The sequence below is a fragment of the Chamaea fasciata genome, unplaced genomic scaffold, assembly GCF_029207755.1.
Source record: "Chamaea fasciata isolate MVZ Bird 193981 ecotype frontalis unplaced genomic scaffold, bChaFas1.0.hap1 SCAF_8, whole genome shotgun sequence".
Classification (NCBI taxonomy): Eukaryota; Metazoa; Chordata; class Aves; order Passeriformes; family Sylviidae; genus Chamaea; species Chamaea fasciata.
The window spans coordinates 10,612,829-10,628,894 of NW_027094093.1; the positions used below are offsets into that span (position 1 = coordinate 10,612,829).

General features: G+C 40.2%; 1 protein-coding gene across 4 annotated transcripts; it reads right to left on the reverse strand.

Annotated features, from left to right (window-relative positions):
* Nucleotides 1-458: 458 nt before the first annotated feature.
* Nucleotides 459-15,861, reverse strand: STK17B (serine/threonine kinase 17b). 4 transcript variants are annotated; one of them, XM_066189614.1, is made up of 8 exons: nucleotides 15,796-15,861; nucleotides 13,584-13,739; nucleotides 9,750-9,962; nucleotides 7,945-8,089; nucleotides 7,553-7,679; nucleotides 6,626-6,674; nucleotides 5,105-5,284; nucleotides 459-3,340 (listed from the first exon to the last, which is right to left on the reverse strand). In XM_066189614.1, exons 2-8 carry the CDS (start codon nucleotides 13,703-13,705, stop codon nucleotides 3,058-3,060), a joined length of 1,119 nt encoding a protein of 372 aa, XP_066045711.1. In that variant the 5' UTR covers nucleotides 13,706-13,739; nucleotides 15,796-15,861; the 3' UTR covers nucleotides 459-3,057. The 4 variants fall into 4 exon arrangements, with proteins under 4 accessions (XP_066045711.1, XP_066045712.1, XP_066045713.1 ...); XM_066189615.1 differs by having other exon boundaries at nucleotides 13,584-13,742; XM_066189616.1 differs by lacking the exons at nucleotides 13,584-13,739; nucleotides 15,796-15,861 and adding an exon at nucleotides 12,604-12,716.
* Nucleotides 15,862-16,066: the final 205 nt, after the last annotated feature.

A 16,066-nucleotide genomic window follows, 5' to 3' on the forward strand; every position in this document is an offset into this window, starting at 1 on the left:
CACAGAGCTGGAAGGCCAGGCAAAGGCCACTAAGGGACTGCAGCACCTCTCTTACAAGGAAAGGATGAGGCAGCAGGCATTGTTTAGACAGAAGAAAGCTCACGGAGACTCTTTTCAGCACTTATCATCATCTGAAGAGGGGGAGCAAAGAAGATGGAACCAGGCTCTGTCAGTGATGCCCAGTGACAGCACAAGAGGGAGTGGGCACACACTGAACACGTGAGGTTCCATCTGAGCACAAGAACATACTTCTACTGTGAGGCTGACTGAGAACTGCAGCAGGTGGCCCAGGCAGACAGAGCGTCCTTCCTTGGAGATCCAAAGCCATCTAGATAATGTTCTGGCCAACAAGGCCTAGATGGGATGGCTGGAGCAGGGGGCTTGGACAACATGACTTCCAGAGGTCCCTCCCAACCTCAACCAGCCTCTGATTCTGTGAATAAACAAAAACATGGAAGTTTTGAAAAAGTGGCAAAGTTTATTTATTTTTTTAATATAAAAAGGTAATGAACTGCAGAGAAGTATGACTTCAGTCATCTGAAAATTTTACTCACCATTCATTCACACGTGGAAAGTCCCAGTAATATGGCAGGAAGCAAAACAGACTCACAGTTGCTTACAATTTATGCATTTCCATTCAATTGGAATTAATTTGTACACCAATATTATTTTAAAATAAATCAGATGTACTTATCCAAAAAAAGTCTGATTCACGGTATATTTTAAGTATATATAAAATACAAATAAAGTCTTCAAAACTAAAATTCTTTGGATGAAATCAATTTTTAATTATTTAAAGATTTAAAGATAAGTTAGCGCTAAAGTAGTAAGAAATGTAAACATCAGATACTGTGATAAAAATCTTAAGGAATAACAGCTTTGTCATAAAGTGCTGGCATAGCCTATCAGCTTTATTTTCCATATGCTAAAAAACAGCTGTAATTTCAATTCAGGAACATTTTGGAAAAATTTTAAATAATAACATGTTTTTCACATTCTTTTTTACCTTTATCTACACAGCTTTTTGGCATTTTCTTCTTTATCTTAAGTGAACTTTAACTTCTACATATGTATCAAATAATTTGCGTTTTTAACTTACCCGGTTCAAACTGGAGTCAATGATGGTGGAAAAAAAGTATCAAAAGGTCAGGTGAGATTCCAACTGCTAAAAGTCAAGGACTTTGAAAAGTAAGGGTGTAAAGTACCTGAGCACAATCCAACAGCTGCCTCCTGCAATGTAATTCTGTAATTCTATATCCAGTCAGTACCACTGAAAAAAGCACCATGAGAATTAATACACAGAGGAGACTCAGGGTGGTTCACTCACACAAAGCTTTCAGAGCTGGTCCCTGCTGAACAAACCTGTTAACTTCATTTCACATGAAATTAGGTCTTTGAGAACTTCTTCTGACAAACACGAGATGAGAAGTTTTACATGCCTTACACCTCAGTCTGCTTTCTACTTGTCAAGGTGAGCATCCCTCCAAACCAAGACAAGTCCTGAATCCCCTCATGCATTATAGTGACTCTTATGCTGAAATCTGGGAAAAACCTGTTCTTTCCTTGTGTGAAGAAAGATAAAACACAACCTTTTACCACTCATCAGGTTCACCTCCCAGTCATATTCCAAAATGCCAATCTGCCCAACTACTGACAAATCCACAGGCACGCTTGAAAAAGATTATCAGATTGTGGTATTTTATTACAGAAAACAAATCCAATTCAAAGACAATTAAATTTAAGCTTTGAGGAGTGGAAAATCCCAAAATATTTTAAAGTGGCATTTACTTTCAAAATATCTGTAAGAGTTTTAATAAAAAGCCCCAAAAGGCTTCCAGCCTCTGTTATGACTAAGGGGCTTATATTAACAGTTTCAGGCTGCTAAGGCACAACTGGCATTTGCTCTAAGACAAAACTTGACACAGGCATTATTACCACAGAGCCAGGAACAAGTGAGAGTGGAAGGCACAGAACTTTAAAAAATACCACTAACCAAACCAATTTTAAAGGCTTAAAACAATTATTAGGTAGTTTGTCTTTAAATTCTAACACACTGCAGTCCATTTCTCAGAGCAGGCATGAAGCTGAGTAATTGTGGGCAACAATAGTTGACAGCAAGATGCACTTCTACTTTAGAGGGGCACGGAGAAAAGTTGTTAATTGCAGTTTCACTGGCAAAAAATGGTCATTTTCAGTTTACTCAGTTTTACTACTTTTAACTGGAGGCTTTGTGTTTTGGGGCTTGTTTCTGTGGGGTTTTTTGGGGGCGATTGTTTTGGGAAATTTTTTTAAAGGAAAAATCAAGACAGGTAGGTTATACTATTTCAGAGGTTTGATAAAAGCAAACCACCAAGTTCAAATATTCACATCAGCATAGCAACCTCATCTTCAAATGTAATTTATAGTAAGAAGCCAAGGACCACAAGGACTGACAATCTACCTGTTTTCTATGCCAAGTGTTGCAGAGGTCCAAAGCAGCATAACCCCGCAGAATATGCATAGTAATGCCCAAGTGGACCAGATCTATAAGGCAGAACTACTAGTGATCCTAAAGAGAAAACAGGTTTCCAAATGGCCCCAACAGATGTACCATGGTCCCAATACATAACAAATTTAGCCTCTATTTAAAGTGGCAGCAAGCAACTCCAGTAAACCAGCAAGATTCAGATTCCCTTCTTCCCTCCCCAATTTCTTACTAAGGGTAGTCCTAAAAGCATGCATGTGTTCAACCACTCTTTGGCAAAGACTATATTTAAACTCATTTGCAGGTTTCAGTTTGTTCACTCTAGCATCATCTTTTGACTAGAACTTGAAAAGTGCAAAAATATTTAATTATATCTTCTTAAAAAAAATAATTCATTTTATTGGCGCAACAACTCCAATCCCTCAGGAGTTAAATCCACTGCCAGCAATGGATAGAAAAGGAGGCACCAGCATAAAAGAATCAAAGTGCATTTCCAGTATGCCAATGCTGCATGAATTGGCAAGCCAGAATCCTTTTTTCACCACTGGAACAGATTATGCTGAGTTCATTTCATGCCAAGTCTGTATTGCACATTAACACACCAAGTCTGTCATGAACTCTTGGGGGTACTGCAACGAATCGTCGAAGCGGAAGCGTTTGGAGAGCGTGCTGCTGTCCTCTGGAATGTTCTCCTTGTCCTCCTTGTCGCTGCAGCTGCCATTGCAGCTGGATTTTACACTCCTCTCTTCTGAGCACTTTGTTGTGTGTCCTGGCAGCTGAGAGGAGCAGCAGGTTTCCTCAGGGCTGCACGGGAGCGTGAGCTCCCCTTGCTGCAACCACCAGTGGGAGAGACAGTCGGCGGCGGTGGGCCTGTCCCTTTGGGAGGAGAAAGGGAAAGGGGCTTCAGTCACTGTCACCAACACCAAAGAACTAAAATAGCTCTGATGCTACAAATCCTCAGCAAAACTGGCACTGAAGAGTCCATATTGGTGTGTTTTCACCCCTACCTCAGCTGCTACAAAACAGTTCAGAATTGGCTACATGCATCTAAATTAGTTGATGGATTACCCTAAAGCTTTCATCAGAACAAGGAACACAGTCCCTGGGAATGTTTTCAACATGGTTCCCTGGGAATGTTTTCAACATGGTCCCCTGGGATGTTTTCAACACGGTATACATAAATGGGCACATTTGCTTTTGCTTTTAAAGTCATATGTTTTATACAGACCATAAGTAGTGAGGCTCATGAATATTCAGTCATTATGCTTTCAAGGATAGCCAAGTTAACAGGATGTCATCAACTCTGACATTTTCTAGTGTTTCACTCTTGCAATGCACCTGGCATAAACCCTTTCAAAATGTACATCCAACCAAACAAATTGAAACAATAACAAATAGAAAACTGCTCCTCTGGATACCCTAGTACAGCACTACTGCAAGTTAGAACTGTATTCTGCACTGTTAACTTGCACAGAACTTGCCAGAAAACTGGCTCCAAGGCAATAGAGCCCGCAACTTGTCCCTAAGTCCACCAGAAGATGGAAATATTTTTCATTCAGAGAAGTGTAACTCTTTTGAGGATATAATGAAGACTCTTGAGATGCTCAGGAGAAAGCCAGTAGTAGTTGTGACAGAATGTTGAATATCCCACAGGTCCACACTAGGAGTTATCAAAGCAGGTTCTTCATCTTTGATTCCTTTTTTCTAGGTGCTCCACAAACACGAAAGACAAGATTCCCTAATGACACTGGGGTTTAGGAAATCCTTTCAGATCCTGACAAACCCTGCATGTGAGATGTTAAGACAGGAAGGGGCCTTCAGACATGACTTTCTATGGAGTCCTTATTGTCTCAGAGCAGGCACGTCCCAGGAATCGCCTCCTATTGTCTCCCTGTATCCAAGAGCCCCTCTCAGCCAAGCAGGGTCCCTCCTGCCTGCTGGAAGCTCTCTGAAGATGACAAGGATTACTGTCTCACCACAGGTGACAATATCTAGCACTGCAATCAGTAATATCTGACCAGCTCACTTCTCAAAGTTTAGCTACTTTTCAAGGTCTCAATTAGAGTCTGAACTCCTGAAGAACGCAGAGTTAAGAGAGTGTGCCTTAACTCCAAAAAAATTTTCACTTTGGATTGAGAACATCTTAGAAGACAGAACAAGGCAAAACACCACCAAGTACAAATATATAATGAGAGATGTATTTAAGTAAATAGATAAAGGTAAGTCAGGAAACAAGAAAGCACTGCAAAGAGAGTGCATTGCCTTGCCAAACTACAATAATTATAGAAAATAATGTTTGTCTGCACTCTTTCTAGAGTATACTTCAATAAAATCTGTTCAAAACTTGTCATCTGAAAGAAAATATAAAGAAACTCAAACCAAAAAAACCTCAAAGAACAAGCCTGACTAATAATAACATTATCCATAAAAATAGTATCTGACAATTTTAGCCAGACATTGAATCCAAGATTCTCCTGGAGAAGCATAAACCTGCACTTTTAAACATCCAGTTAAAAATACCAATGCATTGTGAAATATCCATCTGATCCTATTAGTGAGATTAGGTACATAAATTAACATTCACTTTTTCTAGGTGCTCCACAAATTTAGGATTCTTGCCTGGAGGAGTGTGCTACTTACTCTGGATTTTTTATGAGAAGTTTTTGAATGAAGTCTTTTGCAGGCTGTGAAACTGATGAAAAAGTTTCTTCTGAATAATCCACATTAACTTGAGATATATTAAGGTAAGTTTCTTGAACATCAGCTCCCACGAATGGAGATTCTTGTGTCAGCAGCATGTATGAGATGACACCGATGTTCCTGAGATAAGAACACAATGTATAAACCTCCTAGAGAATCTAAACAATACACCTTGCATGTATTTATTGTGCTGCAGATCAAACTTCCTGACATATCCCACACTCAGAATTACAGCAAACATGCTGCACCTCAGTTTTATGTGATTCAAGCATGACTGCACATACACACAATGAAAGGTATGTGTGTATGTATCTCAATGAAGGGATTTTTGAAAACTGTTTAAGTTCAATATACCCTTTTCTTCCTACTCAGATTGATAAGAAAAGGAAATACCACTTTTACACAGCCCACTCTTGGGACATATGGCAATACTGAATGATAGGGCCGCAAAAAAGACAGACATTCTAATCTGAATGCAAATACACCACATCTTTCACTGCAATTCTGGCTGACAGAGCAAAGACTTTAGATCAACCTCTGTGTACATTTGACATCTGAGTTGTGTTACAATCTCCTCTACCTGAGATGTTCCTCGCAAGAACATGAACATGAGTACCACAGATCATGCAATCTATTATAAATCTAAAGATGGTTTCTTGATGCGTAATAAAAACATTTTTAGATAGATCATTCTGATAGATCAGATTTTAGTACTCATTAGTGTGCAAACATGCACCTGCTGGGTTTGTCATTGTGAGCAGAGCATCAAGAGGGTTTTTTTATGTCTTCCCACAAAAGCAGACAAGTAATATGTGATTAAAAAACATTCATGAACACATTTAGTTACTATTATGAGTTGAGGATTTCAAAGGAGCAATTGGCAACTTTTAACAGTGAATTTTAATTAAGATGCTGAAGATTTTATGTTTTAAAGGAACCATTTCAAAGCTAGTTTTCAACATAGCTCATAAAATTAAAAAGCCACAAGGAAGTTGTGGGTCAGTACATGGTACTCGTCATTTTTCATGATTCATTCTGCAGATATTTCTCTAAAAATAAGTAGGAAGTTTACATCCTTCTTATAATTTGTATAAAAATATTTAACAATGTAAAAGTGGGGAGGGAAGTGTCCTAGAGTAGCTAATATCTGAAGCATGTCACCCAGGAGGAAGTAATACCTGAAGTATGTTATCCAGCCACTGCTGTTATTCCCTCAGAACAAACACCTATCCTTCAGGCTCAGAGGCCACCTGCATTCCTCACTAAGTGTGCAACAGACCCATGAACTCCTGTGTAAGCCCTGAGTTATATCCTGAGCACTTCTTCCCTCCCATCCCCCCGTCCTGCTTTCAGCCAGCCCACCAGCAGAAGGGGATCCTTGGAAGCCAGATGAAACTGCGTCAGGCCCTTAGATTGTTAAGGGGTCCCACCAAATCTCAGTAAAATGAAGATAAAACCTACCACATGTCTGTAGCTGTGGTAATAGGATCATAGTTCAAGATTTCTGGAGCTAAAGAGATGGGGAGAAGAAAGATGCTTTAATAAATATCTTATTCGAACGGCCTTGAATCATACACTACATTTCTGGCATTCTTTTGCCAACCATTATTATGAGACTCAACATGCAGTTTCAATAATTAGGTTTATTATTTCCAAGCCACAAGGATGGCAAAAAGTCATTTCCGTTTGCCTAGACACGGATGTTTACTTGGTTCACACCAAAGTGGCACTGCATGGCCTGAAGTTTATCCAAGTTTCAAGATGTGTTCTAAACAGATGCCAGCACATCAATTTTTCTCCTAAGAGGTTTTGAATTATACAGCTTTTTAAGGGGAATGCATAAACCCTTCAGCATGTTAGAACTGCAAAACAAGATGACCAAGCCAATTTTAGGATCAGTGGCTGTTAGCATAGGCTAGGTAACAAGTTATTCACTGCAGAATGAAGTGCTCTTAACACCGAGTGTTGGCAAGTCATGAAGCAAACTTGTCCCTCAGAGAGGGCCAAGCGTTAACAGCCATCTTTCCCTTTCCGAGGAATATTTTAATCTCATTCAATCATCATATTGAATAACATTCAAGATGTTACATTAATTCAAAGAACATTTCTTTGTGCATGCTAATGCTGTATTTCAATTCTAATCAGAACAATTTAACTGCTTGTAGCACAGCAAATACTACAGTATAAAACTGAGAGGTGCACTTAATTGATACAATTCGGGATTGTTTGGAGCAAACATTTGTTGACTGCTTTTAAAAAAGAGCAGCTCAAAACATGTTGCCTTGTCCTGTGGCGTTCCTTATCAGCTTGTAAGCTGCTAAGTGTGCTACATGAACGTTCCTTTTCTCTCAAAAGCCCAGGAGATGTTGTGAAGCAGCCCTTCCATACCAAGATATTCTGTGGTTCCCATGATATGCCGCAGCTCACTGGAATTCTCCAACTTCCGGGACATTCCAAAATCTACAATTTTTACATCACCAAGAGGGTTGACGCTGCTCAGCAAAATATTTTGAGGCTAGAATAGAAAATATTGCATTCCTAATTAATAAAATACAATCTGGAAAAAAAGCCCAATGTACTAAATGACACTTCAGCTTCTATTATGCAATACTCACTGCTAAATGTTATTCAAAAATATTTAATCTCTATCCTTTTAGTTGCACTTTAATATAATTTAATCTCCATTTTCTCTTCATCTTTTTAATGAATTTAACAAATGACTTTGAAGAACATAATAAACCGAAGATAAAGTGCTAAAACAAAGCCTGCTGCAGCCTCACCTTCAAATCAAGATGAACAATATTGTTTGCGTGCAAGCAGCAAAGTCCTTCAAGTATCTGCCTTATCAGCCTTACAATATCCCTTTCACAAATTCTGTCATCCAGATCTGGGACACACAAGTCAAATATTTCTCCTCCAGCAGCACTGAAACACATTGAAGAACACCTATGTATTAGGTTTAAATTTCAAAGCTTAAGTGAGGAAAAATGTTTTCAATAGCACCTATTTATCTAAAATATAGCTGTAATATCAGAGAGGCTGGGAATATTTTTTTTTACACATCTATGCTAAAACACTTAATATAAACACTTAGAAAACGGGAAAAAAAATCTGATGATGCTTTTTCTTTCCCTATAGCCTGAAACAGCAGTTGAGACAGCAAAAAGCACTTTGACTGGCAACCTCCTAATGCTCTGGTCCCCTCAAGCAAGGGGGAAGATGCCTTCCAGAAGTAGAGTTCTATCATCAGTCCCTAATCAAAGAAGCCTTTCTTTTCAAGTCAAATCTAAATTCCATGAGACCAGTTCATAATTCAGAGCAATGCAAAGCAGCATGGAAATGTCTGTGTTCCTGTGGTTTATGAGTTATTCCTACACTTGGCTGCAGTGTCAGCTGTCTCCTTCCAGGCTGGGTTTGAGATCATTACTCGGCCTGCTCTAAGTGCCTCAAGTCTCTCTCTCAAGGATGAAACTCAAAACTACAGATTCCCCAAAACTACAGATCACTGAGCCTAAACTCCACTGCTAACAAAATGAAAGTCTATTAAAAAGTCAGATAATGGACAAAAGGAATGAAAACAGCCACAAACCTGCTGAGGTTAAGTGAGGTGTCAGTAATGCCTCCCCTAGGTGACTTTATGGCAACATGGACATGAGGGGAAGGGCAGAGGATGCCATGGATTTCAACTGGCTCCCACAGTATTATTCCTGTGCTCAAGTAACATTATGGTCTGCATGAGTAAAGAGCTAAAAGCTCTGCAGAAAAGCATTTGCAAAAAAAAAAAAAAAAGCCTTAGAACAACAAATAATATGTTAGGGGTCATCTAGCTCCAGGGAAAAAAAAAGCTTTTTAAGATAGAATTTAGCTAAATTCCTTCAAATTTTCCAAAGAATATATCCTGGTGTAAGGAGACCACCATTAACAGCACTTCAAAAACTCTGTACATGAACCTTAAAGCTTAGAAAGAACTAATTTCACAGCCTGTATTTTTGTTCCCTACATTCCACACTGAAGTTTACACATACAACAAATACATTAGATAATTCAAATTCAGTTCCCAAATTAAACTTATTTTTCAGAGTTAATAAGAAGCTTTGGGGACACACATAAAAATATGGGATTTCTTTTAAGGAAACTGCTCCAAAAGTTAGTTTTAAAACAACAAAACCACTGCATTCAGGAGCTCAAAACAAGCAAAGTAACTGTAAGTCTTCAGTCACCAAAAAATGTCAAGTGCTAACTTGAAGTTCACAGGCATGGATGTGCTCAACCTCTTTGAAATCTGTGTACTTGGTTATCAGTGACTTTTTTTTTTTTTTTTTTTTTTGTGATTTAAGTTGCATCAAAGCACTCAGGACCTTCTATGGTATTCCAAGAACATTATTTCCAGTCAGCTTGCCTGAAACATTCTTAAAGGAAAAATACAAAGTATATTATAATGAAAGGTTAGCATAATGTGTACAGGGTACTGTTGCAATTCTTCTGGGCATTCAGCCAACTCATGCAAAAAATTAATATATTAATTATTATTAATGAATATACTGAAAGACTTGCTCCTACAAACATGAGATGAAGGCATACTCACTACTCCAACACCAAGATGATTTCATTTGCTGTTTCATAGACTTCATGGAGATTAACTATGCGAGGGTTGGATTTCATTAATTCAAGGACAGCAATTTCATGCAGAATCTCTGCTTTGCAGTCTTGACCTCTTCTTCTTTTCTTTAAAAATTTGGCTGCATACTCTTGGCCTGTGGATTTAGCTACACATTTTCTAACCACAGCACATCTTCCTCTACAAAATAAAAGGGAAAACGTTGAGAGGCAGGAAATCAAAAGTGCATAAATTAACATTAAAAATAGGAAGACACAGCAAATAATTGGAAACAAACAAGCAAAAAATGTATTGGGAAATGCCACGCTTGGCCTGTTCTTACACTGTTTCCTGAACATTCACTTGCAGACACTGTAGAAGGATACTAAGCTAGATGAAGCTCTGGTGAGACCCAGTAAAATTCCCTTTACACAGCCTAGCTAAACATTAAATCAGAGTATCAGGTTACAGGGACATTCTCACTGTCAGGTCACAGAATAATTCGATTGGAAAGGACTTCTGAAGGTCTCTAAAAACCTCCTGCTTAAAGCAGGGCCAGCCATGAGGCCTACAAGGCTGTCCAGGTCGGCAAGATACTAGAAAAGCCTCAACCTCATTCCAACACCTACAGGACAACAATAAACAAAGCAAACTCCTGTGAAATGCAGAGAATGCACAGAGAAGACAAAGCACATTTAAATGCACGGGTGCGGCAGGAGGTTCTCAGTGAAAAAAAAATTTAGTCACAAGGGGATTTCCTTCCACAAACCATGCAGTACTGCTACAAAAATCCCAGGTATCTGCAAAATGTTTCAAAACACCTTAATAGAAAAGCAGCCACTACTTAGCATTCTCTTCCTCAATTACAGTTAGACAAAGCGTGCTGCTTTATTTCCTAGCCAACTGTTTAGGTATGGAAACAAAACCATATTTTGGCACGGAAATGTTTTTAGAAGAAAACCACATACTGTAGTTAAAACACCAAGCCGATCTTTAAAAAAACTAGAAGGAAAAAATGCAGGTTTTTTTAAGCCAAGTTATAAACTCCTGAAAAAGCCAATTTTATAACCACTGATATTGTATTCCCAGAAATGCCTGGTCGCATACATGCAAAGTGCTTTCAAATGGTACAAGAAACCTTATTTACAAAAACACAAATTGAAAGGCTGCAACAAACTGTGAGTAAAGTTCTAAAAACAGTATCAAGCTATGTACAAAGTGCACAATCTACGTTTATCTCTTCAAAAAAAAAAGCCTGTCCACTTCTATGTTTTGTTACCACAGCATAGTAAGAACAAACGGAGTAACGACTCAGAACGAGCTGTCCGAGCTGTGTTCTTTAAAGCTTCTTTAGTAGAAAATACCACATTGCTTTGCAGGCTTTGCCTTTCTTCTGGTGCGAAAGTCCCAGTGCTTAAAAGGAATATTTCTTTTACAAAAAAAAAAGTATTTTTTGAAAAAATCTAGACTTTAGTATTTAATTAAAACAGGGATGAGCACCTCATGCAAAAAATCAATTTTCATTTGCGAATAACTGTACAAAAGTGCCTGAATTATTAGATATTTAAAGATGACTCTGAATCATACTGCTAGATAAAAATAAATTCAACAAAACAGGCCTTCTGTCATCATTTATTTCAACATCAATTAGTTGCAGATTTCCTCCATCCCTTTTTGAAAGCACTAAACCTTAGAGGTGAAAGTTATTTAGCCTGATGCACACACACTCTTCACCCTGAGCAGCTTTTGTAAGCCTGGGACGCTCTTTCCCAACTGTGAACCCGGGCTGTTACTGCAGAGAATCTGAAGTTACTGAGCTCAATTTCACAACATACCCAAGTAAAAAACATTGCCCCCCCCTCCAGCTCACATTCTCTTTTTAGCATCTCATCAACCCTGCCAGCCACCAAAGTGTCCCTAAAATTAACAAAGGGGAACCAGCTGAGTTTCATGAGAACAGCGAGATCTTCCCCAGTAGTTTTGGCACATCTTCCTTGTGCTTGCTGCGGGTTTAACAACTTTGAAGGGTCACTGATATTTCCAGATTTGAGATGTAAGAATTTCCACTTGTTTGTTAGTAGGGTACCAACTAAGGCAACAATTAAGACAAAAAAATAAGGTAGGAAAGCCTTTCAGAGCAGTGGAAATTGCTGCAGAGACACAAACCCATCAGCTCGGAAGCGCTGCACTGTCGCAAGGGGAGCAGTTCCCCCCGTGTAACCACCCCCCCCTCACAGCTCAGCTCTGCAAGAAAAACTGATTTCAGGATGTTTTCCTATTTCACAAACCACAGAAATGCAACAGCTTCAAAAGAAGCCAAGCCAGGCACACACCAGGGACAGAACTACTTAACCCACAAAACAGAACCTCACCTGCCAGCTTCGTGAGTCAGTGTCTTAAATACCAAAGGACCCAACAGATAAGGGTGTGGGAGAAAGAAATGGGGCTTGGGAAGCTGAAGCAGAGAACAAGGGAACTATTTACTGCCTAATCTCAGCAGGAAAAAGAAAATTGCAAGTGAAAATTAAAGCATATTGAACCCTTTAGAGAGCTTACAAAGAAAAGAGGGGTTTTACATCACTTGAAAAGCATTTATACACTTAAAAACATGAAAAAAATACACACGTAGTTAGGCCAGGAGAAATCACAAATATGTTTGTCAAACAGAGTTCTACTTTCGTTTTCTTTGCATTTTGGCACTTATTTTGTTAAGCCTGGTTTTGCATGCACGGAAAAAATTTAAAACTCTGTTTTGGAATTCACACAAAATCTACACTTTTGTTTGCTTTAGACACGATCTCACAAGTTTGTAGAGTTGGTAAATCCAGCGTCGGAACAATACCTGAGTTCTAGAGGGTGCTGCATATAAACTGCTTCTGTAGAGCTTAGAATTCAAAAGCTGAGCTGACAGAAGTTAAGAAAAGAAGAAAGTTATGGGTTGCAATGTGCACTTCTATAAAAGTGTACCAGATAAAGCACATGCTAGAAAAACAGAAAAAAAACCCCAAGACAGCAATGAAGGCTGAAGAGCTCACAGAGCACATGCAGAGGAGCATCTCTGCTGACAGAAGGAGCTGCAGGTGCAAAGGATCCTTATGCAGCACAGCAGGGCACAGCTGTGAGGCTGACCTGCTCAGGGAGATTGCCATCACAGCATCGTGTTTGCACAGCTTTACACCCAATTCACTGAGTACTTTCAAGGTATGAATTAATAATTCATAGATTATTATGATTTCAAAACACATATTCGCTTGTTTGTCTGAAGCACTGTCATAAATACCAAGGCTTTGGGTGCTTTGTTATTTCCTATTTTACTGCTGCAAACAAGAACAAGGAAAGCAGGCTGCAGAACTGCTCTGAAACAGCAGATTGTTTGAAACTCAAGAGTAACTGCTTGAGGGTGGGAAGGGGACAGAAAAGGTCTTTGTTTTCTGGGCTTCAGAAAACTCACCCCAACACCTGGAACCACCAACTCAAAATCCTCATTCTTTGTCTTCCAGTATCACCCTATGTCATCTCTTGTTTAGGCCATCCCCCTGGAATCTGTGTGGGCCAGGCAGGCAAAGGAAGGTAATCCCAAATCCACCTGCCTATGGAAACCCTCAAGATCTCTCTGACATGGAAAAGGCTGGCAGCTTATGCCTCACTGCCCCTTTTCCTGGTCCCTAAAGAACCCACTGTGATGCAAAGAAGAGGACAGGGAAGGAGAGGGGCTTACTTCATTCTCCATCTGCTGCCGTAAAGGTTTGCTTCGTTATACAGAGAATTTTCTTGCAGCAGAAACTCCTCTTGCTCAAATAAAATAAATAGGAATAACCTTACCTTCCTAGCTCTTTTGCTTCAAGCATATAAAAATTGTGGAAGTTCTCTGTCTTGATTGGTGTGTGCAGAGAGGTGGCCAGCAAGCCAGAAAGGTTTTTATTCTCCAGCTTTCTCCTCGACATTGTCAGCAGCAGGTCTCTCTCTCCTACCAGCCGCCTGCTGAAGCAAAACAATTAAGAGTTTTGGAAATTCCATAGTTACAGCACAGGAAAGTATACAAATATTATGAGTTTAAGGCTTTAAAACTAGAACAGCCAGAACTTTGTTCAGCAGCAGCCTGAAAACAACACATTCAATCACTGTAAAAATAGAACCTGAAAGGAATACTAATCAAGACATGCTGATTTAATAATGTAAACACTCGAGATAAATTGGGGGTTTTTTTCTCCCCGGAGCATATCCATAAGATACTAGGGATAAGCTTTAGTTCTAATAAAAATGCTAACAGCTACTTAACTATTAATGAGATGTACATTTTTTTAATCTTTCTGAAACTCTTCTCTGGATTCTGGGTAAGCTCCACACTTCCTTTAAGTTTACACTTTTAACAGATATTCGTTCCTGGGGGAATTTACCAAAACTCCTTCCTGTTGGTTAAGTGCAACACAGCAGGAACAGGCAACAACAGGACAAAGTGGGGCTCTTTTCCCAGTGAGGATATTCACATTTGTTATTAGGCTCACTCATAGCTCCTCTAAGTTTCCTTTTTAAGGCTGAGTTAATTGTCAGAGAGAAGCATGAACGGACAAGGTCCTCTTTGCAAGTTCAGATCATTTAGAATCAAATGATGCAGTAATCCTGATTAAATTACCTTAATAAACCAGTAGAACAGCACATTATGAAGATACACCCACCCACATCATTTCTACTACAGTGGGGAAAAAAAAAAAAAAGGCAAGAAAACCAAACCAAATAAAAATACTGGGGTTTGGTATTCACATTCATAGGCCTGAAGCATCTCTTCAGGTGAAATGCAAAAGCAAGGCAGAAAAAGGTTACTGAAGGATACCAGAAGTAGTAATTGATGGCTTCTTTAAGTTAAAGAGCAGGTTTACCTTTATCAGTGAAAGAAAAAAAAAAAAAAAAAGGTAAATTACAATTCAGAGACAGTTAGCAAACCCACAAAAATACACTTGCAGTTTAAATGAGAGACATGCACTGTCAGACACCTCTGGGGGAGCACTCGAACCAGTTATGATCCAAATGTAACCCAGCACCCAGCCAGCATTGCTCACATTCCCATGTGGGATGGAACACGGATATTCATGTTACAGCTATTTTGGATTCAAATCATTGTACATAATTTAGCAGGAAAAATACCCAAACTACATAGTTTAAGAATATCTTCAAAGTATCATCTGATATGCAGGAAATAACTTCTTTAAGGAATTATTAAAAGGCCACAATACAATCTAATACACAAATCTTTGACTCACTGTGTAACAAGCAAACATTCCTTCTACCCCAGTTATATGAGAGTTCATCATTTAAGAGGACTATTCTGATGTCTGAAATTTACATGAGTCCCCTTAGGGCTGTGCTCACTCGATAACTTTAACTCCTAAACTCTATCTTCTTCCTGCTGTACTTCAGCAGAAGACCATTTGTGTTCGATAACTGGCCTCATTAATTAAGAGCTTACCATTATCAAGTTTATTACCATTATCGAGCTCATTATGCAAGCTTTTATTTTACATGATCATTCGTAAAAAGCAATTATTGAGCAGAACTTCTGCCTCACGTTGCCTTGACGTTGTTTCTCCGGTAAGACACCACATCTCCTCTTTTTAAGCTCAGTATCATCAAGAATAGAAAAGAACACATATCCATAGCAGGAAAAAACCCACGAAGAGGCACCTAATCTACTCAGGAGAATGAGCTTCCACTAGCTATGGGGGGAAAAAGGCCCGCCACTAAACTAGGGCAGTTTAACCGGGGAAAAAAAGTCAACTCCTTTAACCTTTTGCAAAGACATCGAGTCCCTGGTGCGGACCAGGAAGATGTTTGGCAGACAAGGACCACGGAGGGCGGCAGCGGCCGGCGGGACCCGGCCCGCTCCGGGGCGGGACAGCCCCGACTCCCCTCACAGGCATCCCGGCACAGGGCGGGGAGACAGCCGGCAGCACACCACAGCAGCCCCACGGCCGGGTACAGTCCCTGCTACCCCTGGCCGGGCAACACTCCCCGCTTCCCCCTGGCCGGGCACACTCACCGCCGGCCGCCGCCCGCCGTCCCTCGCAGAGCCGCCCCCGCTCTCTCGCCGCCTCTCGGCGTTCGAAAGGCGCAACCCGGGGTGAGCGGCTGCCCCAGCGGCGCGACTGCCAGACCCCGCCCACCCGGCACAACAACCAATCAGCGCCCAGGCGCGGCGCCCAGAGGCGGCGATTGGTGGGAGCGCGCTCCGGTCGGGCAGCGCCCCCTGCCGGCCGCTCAGCCCCCAGCGGCAGGTGCCGCGGCCCTCCGTGAGGGCGCCGGGCGTCCCG

Coding starts and splice junctions, on each gene's coding strand:
- STK17B (XM_066189612.1), bottom strand. CDS start 10,120: ATGTTCAGGAAACAGTGTAAGAACAGGCCAAGCGTGGCATTTCCCAAT. Junction 8,090..9,749: donor ATCATCTTGGTGTTGGAGTA/GTGAGTATGCCT, acceptor AATGTGTTTCAG/TGCTGCTGGAGGAGAAATAT. Junction 7,680..7,944: donor TTGTTCATCTTGATTTGAAG/GTGAGGCTGCAG, acceptor TTTCTATTCTAG/CCTCAAAATATTTTGCTGAG.